General features: G+C 33.4%; 1 protein-coding gene across 1 annotated transcript; it reads left to right on the top strand.

Annotated features, from left to right (window-relative positions):
• Positions 1–346: 346 nt before the first annotated feature.
• On the top strand, positions 347–3229 carry LOC113703873 (alcohol dehydrogenase-like 7). Its single transcript, XM_027225362.2, has 10 exons — positions 347–507; positions 937–1073; positions 1177–1223; positions 1321–1643; positions 1817–1899; positions 2007–2082; positions 2200–2264; positions 2381–2479; positions 2587–2751; positions 2867–3229. Exons 1-10 carry the CDS (start codon positions 453–455, stop codon positions 3020–3022), a joined length of 1206 nt encoding a protein of 401 aa, XP_027081163.1. The 5' UTR covers positions 347–452; the 3' UTR covers positions 3023–3229.
• Positions 3230–24611: the final 21382 nt, after the last annotated feature.

Raw genomic sequence — 24611 nt, 5'->3', positions numbered from 1 at the left:
AAGTGGGACGGAGGGAGTATCTAATATACTCCTCTGATATACATAGTCACATTTCATTCACTCAATATATTTAGATACTTTTTTGAATTAATTATACTTTTTCAAAAGTTTACACCTAGAAAGAATCCCTCTCCCAAGTGGCTAATAGGCACCCGAGCCGCGTTCATGAAAGTATAAGCTTGACGAGTCCAGGCTTGTCCCAATTAATGGTATCCGGTCAATATTACGTTTGTCAACTTGTTTGAGACGCAGGATAAAATATCTTCTGATTGCTTGCCTAGCTTCATTTCCTTATTCACCGACCCCGTCCCCCTGACCCCTATAAATACCTCAAGCTTCACTGGCTTTCCTTCCATCGTACTTCGTCAAGTTCTCTTGCATTTGTATTACAGTTCTAGTCTTCCTAGTTTTTTGTATTTCAGTTTTCGTTGAGAGAATCTGTGTTCATTGCAATGGCACAGAACCAAGAAGTAAGCAACACTGTTGGGAAGCCCATCCATTGCAGAGGTAAATAATACTAAGACTCTCCATTACTTAGTCGTTGTTGTTGAGTTATCTTCCATGTTATTATTTACATGCTTGAATAAAATACTATTGTTCTTCCATTCCATGGCAACCTCGTACTAGGAATGCGTCTAAATTGTGTATGTCTCCCTCTTTGACAGTCATGGTAGTGAAAGTATAATAATCTTGCCCTGTTTTTTGAGTTTCTTTAATAGCCCTCTTGCCCAGTAAGTAATTACTGGTTTTTATGTTGAATTTCTCTGCTCAATCTATCTCCAATTCCGGCAATATAATAATGTGGAGTATGTGGAAATTATCCACAATCCTCTGTTACACGGATTCTGTGCTTTCTATCATGGACATCCCAGCACATATGTACTTGTTCTTGAAATCTGCCAGAAGATGTGTAATTACTTCGCTTGTTGGATGCAGCTGCCGTTGCCAGGAAAGCAGGGGAGCCATTAGTGATAGAGGAAATCATAGTTGCCCCTCCAAAAGCCCGTGAGCTTCGCGTTCGAGTCTTATGCTCCGCCCTCTGTTTCAGTGACATCCATTTCTGGAGGCTCAAAGTATGAATCTCATCTCCTCTAATCACCACACAGATCAGCATCACTCTGCACATGAATCTGTACTCAGCTCATATTCTGACAAACTTTCTTGTTCTGTTTGAAGGAACCTCATGGGTATTATCCAAGAATTTTTGGTCATGAAACTGTTGGGTGAGTTTTTTCATTCTTGCTAAGTACTAACCAGGTCGTGGCTTTGCTCAAAGCATTTTAGTCAATTTCTGATCATGTTTGATTCTGTTTAATGTAGGGTTGTGGAGAGTGTTGGAGAGGGAATCGAGGATGTAAAGGTGGGAGACACTGTCATTCCATCATTCTTGGCTTACTGCGGAGAATGTCCTGATTGCACATCCATCAAAAGCAACCAATGCTCCAAATTGAGATTCGAATTGTCTCCTTATATTAGAGATGGGACTAGCAGGTTTTCTGATACCAAAGGAGAGACAATTTACCACTTTGGCTACACATCAGGTTTCAGTGAGTACACTGTGGTGGACATCACTCACGTTACAAAAGTCGATCCTGCACTTCCAGCCAGTAGAGCATGCCTGCTTGGCTGTGGAGTATCAACTGGTAATGCCATTCGCTTCGATTCTTCCTGGCACAATTCGATTCATTTTGAACTTGTATTGTTCGTAGGACCGATTTCACATTTTCTGTTGCAGATGAGCACAATATAGCTCACTGGCACATTCTTTTTGTAGCGCCGTGACTTACCATCTTGAAAACCTGAACTCTTCTTTCAGGTGTAGGTGCTGCATGGAAAACAGCCGATATTGAAGAGGGTACAACTGTAGCTATTTTTGGATTGGGAGTAATTGGATTAGCGGTAAAGTCTTGCAGCATTCTTATTAGCATCAATGTTTCTTGATTCATACTGCATTAGATTTGTTATAGACCATCAAAGTATTGATTCAGAAGTGGAAAATTTTATAGGTTGCTGAAGGAGCAAGACTTCGTGGAGCTAAGACAATTATCGGTGTGGATCTGAACCCCGACAAAGTTGAAATAGGTAAACAATGCATATTTGAAAAATTTTCAGAGTTCCATAAAGCATAGGCCTCAAGTTGAGGTTGCAATCCCCCATACGATCTCTTTCTCAACTAGCCGGATTTTTGCTTTTCTTCAGGTAAAAAGTTTGGCATCACCAATTTTATCAACCCAAGGGAACTTGGCGGCAAACTTGCGAGCGAGGTATACATCTAATATTTTATACTGCAACAACAGAGCCACTACTATGGAAAACACAGTGTTCTGAAAAAACATAAGTCATAATTTTCAACTGCTGCTTTTTTTTCTGTACAAATTAGGTGATTCTTGAGATGACTGATGGCCTTGGTGCTGATTACTGCTTTGAATGCGTGGGCTTGCCATCCCTATCACAAGAAGCATTTACTTGCTGCAGAAAGGTTCCGTCTCTTAAATGGCACATCATTTTGATCTGTGTCCTAGAGCATTTGTTTTGCTGGTTGCAGCTACTAAATGAGATTTTTATGTGCAATATTTTAACTTTCAGGGATGGGGAAAGACCATCATATTAGGAGTGGACAAGCCAGACTCGCAGTTTATCCTCAACTCCCTAGTGAATAATCATAGCGGGAAGACCATCACAGGCGTCCAATATGGTGGTCTCAAGCCTAATCTTGATATTGCCATTCTTGCAAAACGTTACTTGGATAAGGTAACTGTTCCTTCACCAGGCTTTCAATGGCAATTTTACCACACAATTGTTCTTCACCTGTTGCAAAATTACTACATCTCTTTCTGATCGCTTAAATCTTTGAACACAAATGCAGGAGCTTCAGTTGGACTTGTTTGTCACGCATGAGATCAAACTTGAAGACATCAACAAGGCTTTCAAGTTGCTCATTGAGGGCAAGTGCCTCCGGACTGTCATTTGGTTCGATCAGGAGAGGGCAAGAGCCGATGGTGTGACATTTAATGAAATATAAAGGAGATTAGACTAACAAATACTAGACAAGTTCTGTTGTATTTTCGCGTTGACGTGTGTTAAAATGGTCTCATTCAATTGAGAACCATCCCTCTAAATTTGCTCAAGTTTTGTATTTCACAAGTTAAATGAGAGCCCCAAGCATGTATTCTGTTTCCTTTGATGTGCCTTGAAATTTGATAAATCCTCCCTTCAATGGGTTGCCAAACCATATGAGATTATTCTTCAATTTGCTTTCCTGTGGATATTGCTTCTTGAATTCTTGGATATAAGTTGGCAATAAGAAAACTCTGATTCAACTATGTGTATCGTTCTGGTATACTGGAAAATACCCATGGGTTATACTAGGCCTAATAAATAGAGGAGAAGAATGAATGTGGATTGGAAGAACACCTTCCGCCAAGTGTGAAACTCTCATTCAACTAAGCCTACATAGGCTTTTCACAACATGAAAACTCTCATTCAACACGGCCTAAAAATTTATGTTTCAACTCAGAAGATTTATGTTTCAATACCCAATTGGACCGTACTCGACAGAACTACAAATGGGCTATAGTTGGCTGGAATGGAGGAGAAACATTTGAAGTAGGCTCAAGGACTTTTTTGAGTTACCCAACTTGCCTAAACATATATGACCATAACCAAACTGACCAAAAGATGATGATGATGATGATCCAAAAATGAAAGTATAATCTCCTTAACAGAATTCAAGCATTTGCTATGTCACAATTTTGTTTGAACAATTTGGCATTCTGTTTTTGAGGGTTTTAATTTGGGGATAAGTTAGCTCTATTCTCACATGGGATTGATACTTTATTTATCACAGAAAAGCCAAAATATAGGCATAAGATAAAAAGGTATCGGCCAATTTTAGCTTTATTTTGTTTTTGAACTTTTATTGTGTAATGGTCATTTAGACACAAATCATAACTTCGAGTGAGTGACATTTTCAAGAGATGATTTTTATATTACGTTTAGGATTAATCTTTTATATACTGTGGTATCGTTAAAGAGTTTTAGATGAATGATAATTATATATACGATTAGTGCTCGTTCTCGAATTGGTAACAGGATCCAAGTTTCATTTTCCTATTCACACTCAGGCATCGATTATGAGATGAAGATATAATGCACTTTTTTTGGCACCTTCGGCCGGTGCCCAAGAAAGGGTAAACAACGGTCAAAACCTGAGTCTGGCGGAAACCAAGGAATAGTGTAGAGATAAGAAGCAGGGAAAATGAGAAATGGAATAAAAATAAATGAGTTTGTTTGCTTGACATTTTTTACCTTAGCTTGGAAATAATTTAGTAGAATCTATTTAAAATTTACTCAAAATTTTGAGATAAGATACCCAAAGTAGTTGGTGTGAAAAAAAAAATCAAACTACATCGAGTTTTTTTTTAAAAAAAATCATAGTATCACATTCTTTCTACAAATTCTAGGCACATTTGTCCATTCTTCATAAGATAAATACAAAGGTTTTAGCACTAATTGCACCTCCTCTCATATTAATAGCAACGCAAGACTTTTAATGTGCCAGCATTATGTCCAGCCGTTCAAGGAATTATTTTCTTTACATCAGGCGTTTCACCGTCCAAAATGATTCAATATCTTTACTTGACTCAATTGAAAGTGGCCAACTCTCACATGAGGCATCAAGGAATAATCTCAATTGGATAAGTATATTCTTCTTTAAACAACGAATACTCAGTTCCTTGATAAGTCATCACAATTTACGTGGCCAGGTAGGTAAGTCTTCATTAAATATCGACAGCTAGTCAAGTGAAACACAACATTTTTATTTTGTTTTATTCTTTTTTTCTCGCAGGAGAAGCGTGGATTTAAGAAGCGGAGAGGGAGAAGGAAGATCGAATTCCATGATCTTTTAAGTCACGAGACATCAACCTTAGTCATAAAAATTCCACAATTTAGTCTAAATAACTACGTGATCAATTTTTCTCCCTGAATGATATAAATTGGATTAATTTTTTTATAGTTACGTTATTTTACTTCTCTCCTGTGCATTTTAATTCTTGTTTGACATACAACCGCCACAAGTTTAGTGACAGGAAAAAGAATTGGTATGTAAGTATAATATTTGTCATCTAAATTCTTATCCCTAACCTAAATTTGTCAAAAATAATATTTGTCATCTACAAGTTTAAGTGTGTCAAATGTGGAATCTAAGGTGGCGTTTGGTTCGCACATCGGTATCGGATTCGGATTCAGAATCGGATATCTTGGGTTTGGAATGAGGTCATTCATTCCAATACATTTGTTTGGTTCAAGTACCTGGAATGTGTATCATTACTATAGTTGATGTTTGGTTCGTCAACTCTTTCGGAATGGAATATAATAAATACATTATAAACCCCATCGTAAATGATAGTTATTGGCTCTTTGTAAATGGGATATAAGAAATCTTCACTAATTAAATATATTAGTATAAATGTATTAGTAAATTTAGTCTAACTAATTAATAATTTCTATTAGTAAACATGTATAATTATTAGTATAATTGATAATATTAATTATATTACATAAATTAATATACATTATATAATACATATAAATAATAATAATATTATTATAAGTTTGTAACTAATTAAATTAAATATTATATATATAATTAAATATAAATATACAAATATTATAATATAATTATATAATTATATAATTATATAATATATACAAACATTAATTATAATAATATTTTATATAAATATAATATATATTACATATTAAATATAGTTATTATTATATATTATTATATTTAAAATAATAATTATTATAATTATATAACTTATTAATATTACATACATGTATATATTATAATTATATGCACATATAATATACATTTATAAATATACATATTTATATTATAAATATAATATTATATAATATTAATAAATTTATAATATATATTATATAAGTATAATTATATTTAACTAAATAATTATAATATATAATTATATAATACAATAACATCATTATTATAAGTTTGTAACTAATTAAATTAAATATTATATATATAATTAATTATAATTATACAAACGCTATAAAATAAATACATAATTATAATTATATAATATATAAATATTAATTGTACTCATATTTTATATAAGTATAATGCATATTAATATTAGATATAGTAATTATTATATATTATTGTATTTAAAATAATAAATATAATTATATAATTTATTAATATTATATACATGTGTATATTATAATCATATGCACATATAATATGCACTTATAAATATACATATATATTATAAATATATTATTATATAATATTAATAAATTTATAATAATAAATATAAATATAATTATAATTATACAATTTATTAATATTATATACATGTGTATATTATAATCATATGCACATATAATATGCACTTATAAATATACATATATATTATAAATATATTATTATATAATAATAATAAATTTATAATATATATTATATGAATATAATTATATTTAACTAAATAATTATAATATATATTTATATAATGTACTAATATTATAATTATAATATGTAATTGGATTTGTTTCTTGGAATCAAACTTGGGAATCGGACAAAACCCACCAAAATACTTGGGAATGGAGAAACACCAAATTTTTAGAAATCATTCCAAGATTTAAATTCCCATTCCAGTGAACCAAACACCATTTATGGGGTTCATTCCATTCCCCGAATCCGATACCCTCTTACCAAACGCCCCCTAAATTATTATCCCTAACCTAAACACGTCATTTCTTTAGTGTTGGAAGATATTAGTTTCCGAACATCTTTAACTTTGCGCCTTTGTTTAGTATGGGAACAAATAGCCCTTGAATTTTTTAAATGGGTACCTAATAGGCATTATTTGTACACCTAATTTATTGTTTAATTGTACAATATCACATTTATTGCTTCCTTGACATTTAAGCCTATTTGATAACTCAATTCAGTACTTAAATTTAATTGGTTCAGATCTTAATATATTCCGATACTTTTGATAACAGAAAAATAGAACATTTAAATTAAATAAGTGACACTGAATTTAATAGTTAAAATTTACTCCAAACAATACGTGATAAGTTATTCACTTATTATTTGATGTGATATATACTCCAGTAATTTAATGGCTTCAAATTTTAGATTTTAGATTTCAGAGTTTAGTTTTTAAATTTTAATTTTGTCAAATGCATACTACACATATTCCCAACTCAAATTTGCTATTTCACAAAACAGTGCCAAGAGGCCCTTATAACCAATACCTATTAAGCATCTGTTGTACAAATAGATAACATTATGTCTAATGACTAACATCATAATTAGGGGTGATATTGAGTCAGTAGAGTTCGAGTATCGTCATACTCGAGCTCAAACTCGATGCCTAAGTAGCAATACTCGAACTCGAACTCAAGGTCGAGTGAGTGGTTTAAACAAAGTTCAAACTCGATTCGACGTAATACTGGGAGGCTCGAACTTGATTTAATAGAGCTTGAGAAGTTGGTGAATTCGATACTCGAGCTCGACAAATGGTTAGGGTCGTAAATATTGTAAATAATCAACCTAAAAAGTTAATTTAATTATTTATAATATATTAATTAAATATTACATCGAGTACTCAATAGAAATCGATGAGCTCTCGAGTATGATATACATACTCGAGTTTGACTCAAAATCTCAATTTGAGTCATGCAGTTGACCGAGCTACTCGCGAGCTCGAGTCAACCTGCTTGATTAAATTGCACCCCTCATAACATATTACTTCACAATTTCACGATATTTAAAATATGATTTTGGGTTTTGGTGCTATGTTTCCGTGGTTCTTCGTTTAGGGTATAACAGCCCATTTTATATTGGTAAATAAATACTTAAGTCCAATCAAAACAATCAAATCCTTGGTGAAAGTGGAGCTAATCCTAACTATGATGCACTGCGACTTTGAAAGAAGAATGAAAAACGATGGGAACATTTATTAATTGAATTTTTTATATTGTGGCATTTTGTTTTCTATTAGAATATAGAATGAAAAACAATTGTTTTTCTATTATCAAGAATGAATGACAGAGAGAGAATTTAGCCTTTCCTTCTCTACAATTTGGAATCAGAAGTTCCGCCCACATACAAGTGATATTCAAGTTTGCCTTGGACATTTGCTTCCTAATATTTACACCATAGATGGAAAAAGATATACATCTACACCCCTTCAAGAATGTCCGCTGTGTTTGAAGAACCTGCAGGTTATCAATATCAACAATAGAAATAAAGATTTAGCAGGAAAAAAAATGTTAACTAAATATATAAAAGAAATTAAGCACGAGTGCCACATAATGTGATATGTTATATTTTTGTCATTAATTTTACGATTATTTCCCTCTTTTATTTTACCAAATATTGCATTAATTGATGGATTCTACTTATATTTGGTAATTTGTGTTGGTTGTAGGAATTTGGAGCAAAAAGGAATTACAGACGTGATTATCATTGAATTTTTATGCTAATCAACGTGGGCGCATCAGGGTCTAATTCTGTAACTCCGGAAACTCGAGATTTGGCACGTAAGAAGATTTCCAACTTTGAATCAAAGTCGTGAGGATCGGATTTGGCCGAATGGATAGTCTTTTTGTTTGTAATAGGACACTAGTCCATTCTTATTGTCTTGACTTTTTGAAAGGAGCTAAGGCTGATTGGAAATTGAATTTTTTTGCTAAGCAGAAGTTGTTTAGTAGTATTAGGAAATGGACGAGTAGGAGGAAGCCGGTTTCTTTATCTTTTCCCTTCTCCGAATAAGAGACTACTAGTAGTAGTAGGAGGCAGTTTTTTTTTTTTTTTTTTTTTTCACAAGAAACAAAGAGACTTTTTTGCTTTTCTAGGCAATTCGATACTTTTCATCACACTCTTTGGAAAATGGCCGTGGCAATAAACTCTAACATTTCACGCATGGCTTTTTCCATGGAGATGAGTTAAGCACTTTATTCTAGAACATTGTATAACTCTTATTCAAATGGATATGACCAAGAATGGTGGGACAACTCCAACTTTAATTATGTAATAGAGCCAATCGATTTTCAACATTAATATCAAGAGTAAGAGTCTCAAGAACCATCATTCATGTCAAATATGTTTCTTGAACAAATGATGGAATTACTAACTGTTAATGCATATCGATTTCAACATGAGACATAAATGAAAATTAGACGGACGGGGGATGGAATGCGTCAACAACCATTATCCACATCAGGTATGCCTCTTGAAGAAATGATTGATTATTTTCAACAGAAGACACAAATGAGAATTAGAAAGATGAAGGATCAAAGGCATCTATTTGCATCTATAATGAGCCAATTGGTTTCTCCAATTTATGAAGAATTGTTCTCACAAATCATTATCGACTTTAAGGAAGATGAGAGTGCAATTATCCTAACAAGTGACTTGAAACTGTAAGAGTTTCAAGAAAAAGGATCTAAAGATGCAATTGAAAAGGAAGTCAAGAATGAAGAAATAAAATTCCAATTTCAAATCGTTCAAGTTAATGAATCCAGTGAGCAATTCTCAAATGTGGTGACACCTCCTCCATTCTCTAGCCAATATTCTCCTAACTCTTATTTTATGATTTCTGTTAGTGAGATTCGCATAGCGGGAATAAAGCAGGAGTTGTGATAGCCAAATATCTTGAATCGATAATTGCTCGTGATGGAGGAGCGAGTAAAGAATTAAGGTCATTGTTTAACAGTTTGGCACTATCTACTAGTCAATGAAAGAAGCAACTTGTGTGCTTAAGGATCACTCTATTTATAAGAGTCATCAGGGTTACATAGAAGATGAAATACTGAAACGAGTTACAAGATTTTATCCTCCTTGAATAAACATGACAATGTCTAACCAAAGATAATAAAGAAAGGCACTGCTTGGGAAGCAATCCAAGAATTTTAATTTTTAATTTTAGTCATTTCATGTTTCTTGTTTAATTTTTAGGTGCAGTTTTAGTGATTGTGTTTCTTTGTGGCAGAAATCAGTTTACTAGAAGACGTGCTCAAGTCATAATTGAATGTCAAATATTCCTATGTCCAACACAATTTTTCAGAAAACTCTTTATGATTTTAGCGTGCCTGCGCCTTCCAGTCACGCACTAGGAAGAAATACTCCAAAGGTATGATTAGAAGACTTTTCCACTTTATGACATGCCCGCTGTGACGGCCCCACCTCCCCCTAAGGCGAACCAGAGGGTTCGGCGGGTCGCCTGCCCAGCTCTCGCCGGGACTCAGTCGTTCACTACAATCCTCAAATGAATTACAATATAAATCTCAAATATACATCACATGGTCCACCAATATACATCCAAGTCTCCCATAATTACATGTCATAAGCGAAGCGGAAACGATTCTCAACTATACATAAAATGATTCCAAATCCAAATTATACAAGATATATGCCATCCAGTCACGTGAACAAGTACTACAAGTCCTTCCTTCGCCACGAGCCCTGTGGAGGGGAATAAAATATTTTTGGGGTGAGCTAGAAGCTCAGCGAGTAACCAGAAAAATCAGTAATCAAATCGGTTTCACAATAGTTCATTTCAATGATGTCATAAATCAAATGATAAGTCCAGAAACAATTACAACATTTACAATACATTAATATGGAGTATCAATAATTCAAGAAACATTTACAATGGAAAGCGATAGTAACATTCATTAAAAGGATACGGGCCCACATGGAGCTATTTGTTTGTTAGTTCGAGCCTTTTTTTTTTTTCCGGACGTTGGCTGGACTCCACCCATCCGAACGTAGCCGGACTCCACCCATCCGGACGTAGCCGGACTACAAGGTAATACTCGAGTATACCAAATTCACCCAGGGTCACCATATCGCCAGACCGAGTCCGCTTCTGGCTCGAGTCGATCGGTAACGAAGGGCAGTGGCCAGTTCAGCCAAACGGCTTACATTCATGCGCAACTAGCATTTAATCATTAATCATTGAAAATTTCATATTTATTTAGGTCGAGTGCGATAAAGTACACACTCGCCTAGAAAACTCGTTTTAACAATCATTGAAAGCACTTAACACATTATCAATCAATAATAACAAGCCAATAAATCAAGGAATACAGCAACAAGGAACACTCATATGCAAGCACGCATGATATGCAAGAAAACAGTTCAAAAGTAACTTTGGAAACAGTTTAAAGGTAAATAATGCAAGAAAACGGTTCAAAAGTAATTGTGGAAACAGTTCAAAAGTAAATAATGCAGGAAACGGTTCATAAATAACTTTAGAAATAGTTTGAGGTCACTCACCTCCACGGCTCAGAAATCATCCATCATATATCATTGCCTTGCTCAAATCCAAGTCTTAGATTACAAACTCAATGCAAACAAGTCCTTTAAAAGTTCGGACAGCACTTCCCCTGAATTTGCTAACTTTTCCAGCCATCATGCATTCATTATTTCCTCATTCCAACCCAAAGGTACACAACAACAAGTTCATCCAATAGCCATTCAGCAAGCTCCAAGTAGTACTAGTACAAGTCAAACTAGGGAAAAGTCCGGAAATGAAAGTTAAGCTCAAAACCAGAAAAATAGCTTTTGACATCCTTTTGCGGTAATGGCACCAAAGGCACTACGACTGTCGGATGAAGGTGCAAGATACACCGTTTCGAAGCTAAGAGATAGGGCTACAATATTGAAGAAGGTCACTCAACCCAGTTTCGAGTGTAACCAGGTCAAAAATGCAAGATACTATACCAGAATCACAAAAACATATTCACAGAACACATTCTAGCGGAAACATCATAACTCAGGCTCTCCAAGTCCAAATCCAGAAATTCCAAAACCAGCTGAAAGCTAAGAAATAGGGTTACATTTCATCAGAATACCTCAACAACCAATTCGGAAGCATTCTCAACCAAAATAACCCATTACAGACGCACTTCTCAATTTCGGGTAAAACCAAAACAGCAATAGTAATTTCAACTTTTCTCATTTCACACTACTCCGATTGACCTGAAATTTTGTAGGCACCTCTAAAATGTCATTCCCTACAACTTTCATGTTTTAAGCCAAGGCCAATTCGGCCTCTATCTATGAGCTAAAAATTCGGACAGAATGAAGAACATTGAAACCTAGTTTTCCACTTTTCCTTCCAAAACAGAAATTGATTGTAATTAATCACTTTTTCCACCTCCTAGAGTCATTAAACATCATTTCCAATCATCATACATGACCCCATAATCATATCCATATGAAAACAGAAAAATCCCCAAAAATTATAAAACTTCACTAATTCAATCAAAATCAAGATATAATCCATAAAAGTGCATCTTATACCATCACCAATCATGAATTGAACATCAAATAAGGGAGGAGAGTGGTTCCTCACAACTCACCTTAGCCATACAAGAGATAGAGCAACAAATCACCTTAGCTTTCCAAACAACTCCACAAAACACCTCAAGACCACTTAGCAAAGAGATTTTATGGAATGATTTGGAGTTTTATTGGTTGGATTTGAAGATTGAGCAAGAAATAGAAGGAAGAAATTGAGAGCTTTTCTTTCTTTCTTGAGCAAGAACATTCGGCCAAGAAACTTGCAAAATGAAGCTTATTTTGATCAATTTTTTTGTATTTATTTGGTAAAGGTAAAGGTAAAGTCAAATGGTCAAAGTCCAAGATTAAATTAGATGGTGACACTTGTCACCTTTAGGTTTAAAACTTATCTTTTTGTCTCTCCAATACAAATATCTTAACACTTTGTAAAATAATATCACTTAATACAAAATTCCAACAAGTTGTCAAAAATATAATGCATTTACCGCACTTGCGGGTCCCACGTTCAAAATACGCTTTTAATTTCTCAAAAACTAACCGATACTAGAAAAATCATTTTCAAACTATCTTTGCTTATAAACTTTATCTGGGGGATTTTTCTAATAAAGAAAATGTAGAAAAGGTTGGCGATTAAATAAAATAAACCCTAGAAAATTAGAAAATTTTCGGGTTCTCACACTCATTCTTTTCGGGGCGTCACACCCGCGCCTTTCAGTCACGCGCTAGGAATAAATACTCTAACGTCATGATCAGAAGACTCTTTCACTTTTTGACGTACTCACGTCTTGTTCCAGTGAGAAGGGTAAAAAGAGAGAGAGAGAAGATTTTTCTTTCTCCTTTTCCTTTTCCTTTTCCTTTTCTCTCTTTCTTTTTCTTTCTTTTCCTTTCTTTTTTTTTCTCTTTTTCTTTTTCTTTCTTTCTCCCTTCTTGCTTTCCTTTCTTTTTCTTCCTTTCTTCTTTATTTCTTTCTTTACTCTTCTCCGCCGCACGAGCTCTATATTTTTTAGATGATGCAGAATTTGTTCACCTTCTTTCATCACGTAGGATTCAACCCACCTTTTGCTCTTAACCCATAGTCATTCATGCCCCCTCATTGATAAAAAAAGTTTTATTGTCCATTTTTTCTTCTCTTTTGATTCTTTATTGCTTACATTGGGGACAATATAAGATTTAGGTGTGGGGGAATAGTATATTAGAAAAGTACAAATGTAGGCGTTTTTGTTTCAAATTTTTGTTTCAAATTTTATCCAATTTTTGCCTATCTTTGTGCATATTTGTGGTTATTCTTGATAAACGATTGTTAGATTTTCAAATTTTTCTATTGCTAAGATTTTATACTCTAAGGTGTTAAGGATGACATAGTCAAGTCTAAGGGAGTCTCTTTGGTGAATATTTTAGATTTCGTGACTTTTACAATTTTAGTTAACTTTTTTAGGTATTGTAAATATTTTTTTCTGACATTTTTCATGTAAATTGGTTCAACTATTAATTTTAGTTCTCCATATTTGGAAAATAAAGCAAGCTTGTGTGATTTTTAATTTTATTTTGGTACTTATTTGTGAATTATGTTTGGCTATACTTCACTAGTTATCCTTGTCTAGTAACCGGGGATTTTTACCAAAAGTGTCCACTTTCGTGTTAAAAAGTGATGATTGCTATGAGTATGTGATTTTTAATCGATGAGGGTTAAGTAACCAGACTTCTTCATTTGGTAGATGTCGGAATTCGTGTCAAAAGATTTGAATGGTTAAAGACTAAGTATTTCCCCCAAAATAAAAGAGGAAAAAAAAACTCAAGTGTGGGGATATTTTAGAAAAGAAAAAAAAGATGTGCTAGTAGTGAAAAATATGGAAGAATGCTAATGAATTGTTAGCCTGCTAATCCATTGGATTTAATGTTGAGATTTTGCTTAATAGTCGAACCATTTGTTGACAAATGTTGGTTGAATATTTTATATTCTTAGATTAGCTAGTCGGGAATTGAAAGAGTCCTGGATTTTAAGAGCTAATCAGAGAGATATTTCTTGGAGATTAGCCATTAATGCTTGACATGTATTTTAATCATAACTGGGCAATAGATGATTTAAGTAATAACCATTGTTTGAACTCGATTGTTTGATTTGTTGTTTTCATGCTTGAAGACAAGCATGATTTAGGTGTGGGAGAATTTGATAGGTTGCATTTTTATCATTAATTTTGTGATTATTTCGCTCTATTATTTTACCAAATATTGCATTAATTGATGGATTCTACTTATATTTGGTAATTTGTGTTTGTTGTAGGGATTTCGAGCAAAAAGGGATTAAAGACGTGATTATCATTGAATTTTTATACTAATTAATGTGGGCACGTCAAAGTCTAATTTGCAAGTTCGGGAAATCGGAATTTGGTACGTAAGAAGATTTCCAACTTTGAATCAAAGTCATGAGGATCGGATTTGGCCCTATGGACGGTCTTTCGTCTGTAATAGGACACTAGTCCATTCTTACTGTCTTGACTTTTTGAAAAGAGCTAAGGCCGATTGGAAATTGAAATTTTTTGCTAAGTAGAAGTAGTTTAGTAGTATTAGGAAATGGAATAGTAGGAGGAAGCCGGTTTCTTTATCTTTTCCCTTCTCCGTACAAGAGACTAGTAGTAGTAGTAGGCAGTTTTTTTTTTTTTTTTCCACAAGAAACAAAGAGACGTTTTGCCTTTTCTAGGCAATTCGATACTTTTCATCGCACTCTTTGGAGAATGGCCGTGGCAATAAACTCCAACATTTTGCACGTGGCTTTTTCCGTGGTGATGAGCTAAGCACTTCATTCTAATCAAGAAATAATGAAAGATTTGGTTCATCTAAAATTGTAAGATCAAATTGATTATATTTATTTTCTTTGATTTACTGGTATTCGTATGTTCTCTGATTTAATTTCTTATGATTATTATTTTATTTAAATATCAAGGGCGCTCGATATTTAATTTAATCTAATAAGCTAAAACCAGTTAGAACAATTAAATCCATAATTATTTAATTATTTTAAATTAGTGGTGATTGGTATGATTGGATTTGTGTTAGGGAAATATATGGGTTAATTTAAAATAACCCTCATAACGTGTTATTTAGCTAGAACATGGTTTCTCTAATTTTTAAGATAATTGAAAAATTGAACTCTATAGTCGTACCTAGGGCTATTTCTTGATTAGGGAAGTGATTAACGGTCATATCTTGATCACCGATACAGTAAGGAGAAATTGATTGCCATCGCATGTTTGACAGTTATAACTTGTTTATTAGCAAATAAATGAAATTATTATTGCGTCGTTGATCAATTGAGTGAACCATTTCCGAAGTTAGTCCTTGGCTAGAGCTTATTCATTATTGATTTAATTTTGCTAAATTGTCATTTAATTTTTATTTTATTTCATTTCTCTAAGTTGTTTAATTATCCTCAATTATATAAAAATCCTCCCCATATTTTGAACTCAAGGAGAAACGAATTTCTTCAGTTCTTGTGGATTCAATTATGCTCACCACTGTATATAAAATTTATACTTTATTTAAGTAGGTATTTATTATTGCACAGGCTCGACACCTATTATAATGTTAAATAATCCAAATATATAAAAGAAATTTAGCTGAAAAATGTTAAAGAATCCAAATACATTGTCCTAGGGACATCCATAAAAGATTGATTGCAGCATAACGGAGGCAGTCAATATACGTGGAACGAAAAAACATCAAGAAACAGACCCACAAGAATTAACAGAGTTAATTGCACAACGATCCACAACTATGATGGCAGATTGGTTGGGTGTTAGCCCATTTGCTAGTTCATGCTGTGCCTCAAACTAAAATCCCTTTCAGGTCCAAACATAATGAATACTACATTTTTGTGCCTGTTTTGCATAAAGAGCAATTTGTAGGATAAAAAGTTAAAGGATAAAGTTAAAGTTAAAGCAATTTTGTGCCTGACACTTGCACTCACCTCTCCTGTGGTTTAAAAAATTGCACTCACCTCCCCTGAACTTACTGATTCTTTGCATATTCAGTCCAAACGATTAAAATATTGTTTTAAGGAGTGAAATGAGATATTTGTGCCAGATTTGCACTTTGTGCTATATGTCAAATAGTATTAGCAAAGGAATGACAAAGTACTACAAATCAATTAACAATTAATAAACTTTAAGGGGTGTAGTTTATGGGCAAATAGGCATTACCTATTCAAAGTACCAGCTCTTTATGGGCATTTTACTTTCAAACATTTAATTTATGATAAATACATCAATGTTTGTAAGTAAAATTCAAAAAGTGTTATAGTAATTTTCTTACAAAAAGAAAATCGGTAGGTAATCTATTTAATATAAATTAAATATTTTTAAAAAAAGAAATGGTCATAAAGTATTAATTCTTTATGGCTTTCCTTGGCTCTTTATGGGCATTTTATTCTGAATCATTTAATTTATGTTAAATATATAAACGTTTGTAACTAAAATTGAAAAAGTATTACACTTATATTTTTACGAAAAGAAAATTGGTAGGTTTTGTATTTAACAAAATTAAATATGTGAAAGTAAATACAAATTTAAATTTGATACCTCTATCAGGCAATTTAAATTTTTAAAAAAATATTTGTATTTTACCTCTATTCACGTGATATGGCCTCAAAATCTCTATCAGGCAATTTAAATTTAAAAAAAGATTTGTATTTTACCTCTATTCACGTGATATGGCCTCAAAATCTGAAAACACTATTTAAATTTAAAAAAAGATTTGTATTTTACCTCTATTCACGTTATATGGCCACAAAATCTGAAACCACTATTTAAATTTGTATTTACTTTCACATATTTAATTTTTGTTAAATACAAAACCTACTAGTTTCTCTTTCGTAAAAATATTAGATAACACTTTTTCAATTTTAGTTACAAACATTTATGTATTTAACATAAATTAAATGATTCGAAATAAAATACCCATAAAGAGTTAATACTTTGTTCATGTAATGGAAGAAAGCCATAAAGAATTAATACTTTATGGGCCATTTCTTTTTTAAAAATATTTAATTTATATTAAATAGATAACCTACCGGTTTCCTTTTTGTAAGAATACTTTTATAACACTTTTTGAATTTTACTTACAAACATTGATATATTTATCATAAATTAAATATTTGAGAGTAAAATACCCATAAAGAGCTGGTATTTTGAATAGATAATGCCTATTTACCCATAAACTATACCCCTTAAAGTTTATTAATTGTTAATTGATTTGTAGTACTTTGTCATTCCTTTACTAATACTATTTGGCACGTAGTACAAATGGCAAATCTGGCACAAATTTCTCATTTCACTCCCTAAAATAATATTTTAATCTCCTGGACTGAATATGCAAAGAATCAGTAAGTTCAAGGGAGGTGAGTGCAATTTTTTAAACCATAAGGGATGTGAATGCAAGTGTTAGAAACCTCAGGGTAGGATTCTGCAATTTTCCCAAAGTTAAAAAGGACATCACTGAAAAGAATAGCCGATAATGGTGAATACGCTCATCTTTGAAACCTGTATAATTTTTTTTTTTTTTTTTTTTTTTTGGAAACGTTAGAACTAGTGTATAATTTGCGGAAACGTTACGGAAACCTGTATAATTTGCAAGTGTAGAATATTATAAAACCAAGCTAGTGCAATTGGTTACTAGTGTTAGTTATTCTATTTGGCCAATATGACAGCGCCACGTGGAATTCAATTCCTAGTTGTATCAGTAATAGTAGCAGTCAGGTCATGTTATATATATATATATATATATATATATATATATATATATGTATGGTTTAAGAGGTGCGTAGGTTAGTTGGGTAGTAGTGCAAGTCAGTAGCCTCTCTTTTTGTGTTTTGGCTCTTTGTAAGAAGTAGTAGCCTCCGTCGTTCCTTGCATTGTGTGTAGTTAGAGTCTCGTTTGATTAATAACAAATTTTCCTTGACCTCAATATCATTTTTTCCTTTGATTGTTCATATGGGTTTATGTTTAATTATTAATTTGGATCCATTATAGTGGTATTAGAGATATGCTATATTGAAGTATGACAAACTCTTACCTCAATATTATTTGTGTAAGGACCCATAAATTTTCTTTATTTCATAATACGTTATTTTATTTTCTCGCATGCATTTTCGTCACTATACCCTATTATATTGATTTGTCCGAGATTTTTATAAGTAAATATAGTTGTTAAATCATTTTTCTAATATAAGTTAGATCATGAGAAATAAAGAGTGTATATTGGACGTGGGACCCGCTAGTGGCGTTAAGTGCGACAAATTCGGCCAATTAGGTTAAATTTTGTATACTGGGATTAAATTACTAGGTGTTAAGAGGTAATTAGAGGTTATCTAGATGAATTAGTATTGGAGAGACAAGAGGATAAGTTTAAGCTTAAAAGGTGACAAGTGTCACCATCCTATTCAATCTTGGACTTTGACCATTTAACTTTACCTTTACCATATATCAAAATTGACCCAAAAATCATTCTTATTTCAAGCTTCTTTGGCCGGCTCTCTCTAGGAAGAAAAGAAAAGAAACCTTCAACTCTTTTGCTCATAATCTTGCTCAATCTCCCAATCCAACCGATTAAATTTGAAATTCCTCCATAAAAACCCTTAGTTTAGTAGTAGTGAGGTTGGTTGTGAAGTGGTTTGGAAGAAAGTGGTGCTAAGTTGGGTCTTTTCTTGGGTTGGCAAGGTAAGTGACTAAGGAACCTTTCCTTTGATCCTAATAATGTCTAATTAGTGGCTTTTGTGGCTAAATATGTTGATTTGTAGTAGGTTTGATGGTTGGAAGTGGAGTTTTGATGGATTTTTGATTTATTATTGATTTTTCTATTTTTATATAGTAATTATTGTTTAGTCATGGATTGATGGTTTGTTATAGTGTAAAATGAAGTTGGTATATGTTGGATATGATTGGTTGCGGAAAATTTCTGGTTTGGTGCGGAAATTCTAGTTTAGGGTTTCAATTTTTCCTGTTCTGTCCAGTTTTATTGAGCATGTTAGAGACCGAATCAGGCTTAGGTTAAAACATGAAAGTTGTAGGAAATGATGTTTTATAGCTGCTTGTAAAATTTCAGCTCGATCGGAGCACCATAGCATGTGAAATGACCGAAATACCCTTGATTGCCCATAAGCCCTATTTTCGCGGACAGTTTTCTGTCTTCGTGGGGATTTCAATTTTTTCCTCTGAAAATGCATGATTTAGCTTTGGAGATCTTCATAAGAAATGTATGTATATGTCTTAGCTTCGAAACTCCATAAGACACACCTCAATCGGACTTCGATAGGCTGAGTTATTGTCGTTTAATCATAGTGCGGTTAACTAGTCTGATTGTGAGATGCTGGTTCTGTAATTTGAAATTTTGACATAGATACACTATGAACTGGACTAAGGGGCCTTCATCAAAGTTGTAGGCCTTTATCTTAGCTTCGAAATGGTATAAATTGTACCCCAATCCGATAAGTGTAGGTTCAGTTGTGTTTATTCCGCTAAGAGATTTCAAACTTGCTATTTAGCTTTTGTCCTTAAAACTTGATTTCTAGTCGCATTCCTAGACTTGCTTTGTATTTGGATAAACTTGAGCCAAGTTGAAGGGCTATTGTATTGAGATTTCTTATGTGTTGAATTGGACTAACTTGAGAAAAAACAATGAAGCCATAAATGGCTGGAATATAGCAAAATACAGAGGGTATGCTGCCCAAAATTTTAGGGCTACGCGATTCTTTCAAGTTGAGTTGATCTTAGTAAAAATGAAGGATTTTGAGGGTTGTTTGTAACCCTAGGACCAACTGTTATCTTTTTACTCAAAAGTCATATGTTTATTCTTCTGTACTAGTACTTAACCTGGAAAGGCGTACGACATGTAGTTGGGCCTCATTTATGCATTTCATTTACTGGATTTGTGGATGTGCGAACTATAATTGTTTTATCTTGATTATTTTAGGGTTTCTTGGCGATTAAAGCCACTTTGGGTAAAAAACTTTTGAAGTATCTGTACTGGAACCGGTGAGTGTACCACTCCCCTGAATTATTACTAAAATGGTTATCTGTACTTGCAAATTGCTATTTGAATATCTTTATCGACTGTTTATTCTGTACGAGGCGAGTGTGTACTTTATTACACTCGTTCTCTAGTCTGTGTGGCTTGTTTCCTGTATATACTTGAATCTGTTACCTGCGCCTGTTATAATGTCGTTTGGAAGTGTATCCAACGACCTTCCTGTTACATCTGAGCTCAACCTCATGGGGAGTTGATTGAATCGAGTCAGCAAGGGCTTAGTCGAGGAAATTGACAATCCATGGGTGCCTGTTCCTAGGGAATTTTTGAGTATTGAGACTCTTGATTTCGGTATACTCGAATATTACCATTCCTGTTCCTGTTTGGCGTTCGGGCCCGGTAAGGGGTATGGTTGGTGGACGGGATTTGGCGTTAAAGTGGTGTTCTACGGGATTGGTTTCTTTATTTGAATGTTGACGGAGGGTCAACTACGTTGGATCAATTATTGCAACGGGGATTGGGCTCTTGAGAGCCACCTGTATCCTTTAAACTGTGGTGTTCATTCATTTCTCGTATTTGATGTGTATATGTACCCTAAAAGTGATTTCTCATAATTTCTACTATTTATACTTTTGGTACCTCATTGAGCTTTTAGCTCACCCCGTCCCGTTATCCTTGTTTTCCTTACAGGAAACCATCTTTTGGAATTTCGATGTTTTTGAAGACTGAGTTGGGCTAGTTAGAAATTCTTTTGCTCTTTTGGGTATAGCTCCTCGGCAATTTGGAAACCCTAAATGTATCTTAATAAAATGTTTCTTTGGTGTGTAAACTTACTAATATGTATATTTGTATATTGTACAGTGTTTACTTATGGTTATATGTCTGTGGGAACGTTGTCCTAAAGATTGATTGTATCTTATAGTTCGGCTCAATTGGGTTCTGAATGTTATTTCCTTGAAGTTCTTCTGAGCATTTGGTAGGGTTTCCGTTCGTTCCAGATCTGAGTCCCGGCGAGAGTTGAGCAGGCGGTCCGCCAAACCCTTTGGTTCGCCTTAGGGGGAGGTGGGGCTGTCACAATTTGTTTTGTCCAAAAACTCAGCATGAAGGTAGAGTTTTATTTTTGGAAGAAACATATGATAACCCATCTCAAGGCATGTAAATTACATCGATATATTAAATCTGCACTTGTTCAGAATGCTAGTACGGATAATAAAGCGAAAGATGGTTTGGCGTTGTTGCATATCATCAGGTAATTGATATGTCAATATTTTGAAAATTACTATGGCGGATACGGCAAACGAGGCTTGGAATGTATTGGAGAAGACATACAAAGGGTTCGACAGGGTCAAACCAAATAATTTGATGATGTTAAAGAGGAAATTTGAATTTGTGATAATGGGAAAATCAGAATCTATTGGGTCATATTTTTGTTGTTTGTCAAATATTAAAAGCAAGATGACACTTAATTAGTATGACCTTATAGCAAGAACATTTGTTGAGAAAGTTCTCAACATCCTACCCACGAAATTTGATCATGTGGTATCTATGATCCAGGAGACAAAAAATTTGGAGAATTTGAGTATTGAAAATTTGCAAGGGTCATTAATTCTGCATATGAATAAAGAATTAATGGGAAGTTGGAAGATACTCCGGAGAAGGATATAATAGATAATGCGTTTACAGACACAGTTGCATTTGGAAGGCAATAATGAAGCCAAGGAGTAAGGTGAATCCAGACAGAAGAACCCAAGCTACAATAATAGAGGTAATTACAATAACAGAGATGGTCGCGGCAACAATAGTAGAGGTAGAGGTAGAGGTAGAGGAGGTACATCAAATTTTGGATGCTGTAGAGGTAATAATTTTAAGGGTAAAAAACAAAAAAACCTCATGTGGTATACCTAATACACAGAAAAGCCTTCCGTGGTTTCAAAACGTACAACATGATACCTCATGCTTTGAACTAAATTTCAAAGGTGACGGAATCCGTTAAATTTAACGGAAATGACTTATTGGAACCTAAAATTTTTTTTTATTCCTAATTTTTAACAAATATACCTGTTTTACCCCTTAACCCTGAATTCTCTCTCTATCTAGATAATAAAACAAATGATTTTTTGAACTGTCTTTTACTTAATTATATCAGGGCATTTTGGTCATTTCATCCATTTCCGTTAAATTTAAAGGATTCCGTCACTTTTACAATTTAGTTCAAAGTATGGGATGTCGTGTTATTCGTTTTGAAATCACATGGGGCTTTTCTATATATTAGGTTTACTACGGAGGATTTTTTTTTTTTTTTTACCCTGATTTTAATTTAAGAGGTGGTTCTGGTAGAGGCAGAGGTAGTAATTTTGACAAAGAAAAATTAGTGAATTGAAACAAAATATTTTTTTTCCTTTCATGCCTTTCTTAATGTTTATTATTTGTAAAATTTTAATGTTATTTTCGCTGCGTGATTTTTTTGGTGCTAACAAGTTTATCGCTATTCCTAGGATTACAACCAAAAGGGTGTCATATAAAAGATAAGCTGCAATTGTGTAAAAGCTTTATCACTTTATCACCAAGCTTGTATTTTTGTGTATCTAAATATTTTTCAGTATAAGAAAAGTTGATATTGCCATCTAATGTACTAAAATCAATCATTTATCATCGAGAAATAAAAGTGGGTGATGCTTTATCTAATTAACTTTTAGATAAAGTATCGCCCATCACCATTACTTTCTCTAATTAAAATTTAGTGACCAATGATTGATAGTAATGCACATTCGTGATGGAGATGAAATAAGGTGGTACAATAAAAATGGATATGGTTAGTGCAGTCAACAGCGGGATCCATTGCCATGTTGCCAATCTCGGCATCCACAGTATAGTCCAAAAGATTCCTTGACTCTATAATCGGGGACAGGAGGAGCAGAAGCCTCCAGGGTACAAGATGTAGGTACTGAAACAATAATAGATACAAATACTAACAACGGGTAAAAGTACAATAAATTTTTTCTCTCATTATGAAAAAGATTTGTTGCATTTTTTTTTCATCTTGTTATATTATTATCTACACTTATTATGTTAATATCTACATCTGTTATAATAGTATCTATATTGTACCGTGCTGTCACCGGCACCCTTGATCTGGAACAGGCTGCCCTTTTCTTTGTGGTTTGAAGGACTTGAATACAGCCCTGCTATGCTTGACTTCCAGTGTATTGGTTTGGAAGAGCAGCAAAAGGAATGCATGGTTGAAGGTACGGAAAAGAGAGTCAGTTGCAGGACTAGGCAGAGTCGGAAAAGAGAGATGATTTTTATATTACGATTAGGATTAATCTTTTATATATTGTATTGTTAATTTTAAATGAATGATAATTATACATACGATTAGTCCTCATTTACTCATATATCAAAGCGAAGTTCTAGAATTGGTAACAGGATCCAAGTTTCGTTTGCCTATTCACACTCAGGCATCGATTATGAGATGAAGATAAGATATAATACGCTTTTTGGCACCTTTGTCCGGTGCCTAAGAAAAGGGTAAACAACGGTCAAAACCTGAGTCTAGCGGAATCCAAGGAATAGTATAGAGACAAGACTGGATAATGTTATATAAAAAGCAGGGAAAATGAGAAATTGAATAAAAATAAATGAGCTTGGTTGCTTGATATTTTTTACCTCAGCTTGGAAATAACTTAGCAGAATCTATTTGAAATTTAGGCAAAATTTTGAGATAAGATATCCGAAGTAGTAGGTGTGAAAAAAAAATCAAACTACATCGAGTTTTTTTAAAAAAAATCATAGTATCACATTCTTTCTACAAATTCTAGGCACATTTGTCCATTCTTCATAAGATAAATACAAAGGTTTTAGCAATAATTGCACTTATCTCATAGTAATAGCAACACAAGACTTTTAATGTGCCAGCATTATGTCCAGCCGTTCAAGGAATTCTTTCTTTACATCAGGTGTTTCACCGTCCAAAATGATTCAATATCTTTATTTGACTCAATTGAAAATGGCCAACTCTGACATGAGGCATCAAGGAATATCTCCATTGGATAAGCATATTCTTTAAAAATAGATGCAACGAATACTCAATTCCTTGATAAGTCATCACAATTTAGGTGGCCAGGTAGGTAAGTCTTCATTAAATATCTACAAACACAACATTTTTATTTTGTTTTATTTGTTTTATTCTTTTTTCTAGCAGGAGAAGTGTGGATTTAAGAGGTAGAGAGGAAGAAGGAAGATTGGA

This window comes from Coffea arabica, chromosome 1e (genome assembly GCF_036785885.1).
Source record: "Coffea arabica cultivar ET-39 chromosome 1e, Coffea Arabica ET-39 HiFi, whole genome shotgun sequence".
Taxonomy (NCBI): Eukaryota; Viridiplantae; Streptophyta; class Magnoliopsida; order Gentianales; family Rubiaceae; genus Coffea; species Coffea arabica.
The sequence above is the reverse complement of the archived record's forward strand: the minus strand, read 5'-3'. Positions and strand labels throughout refer to the sequence as shown.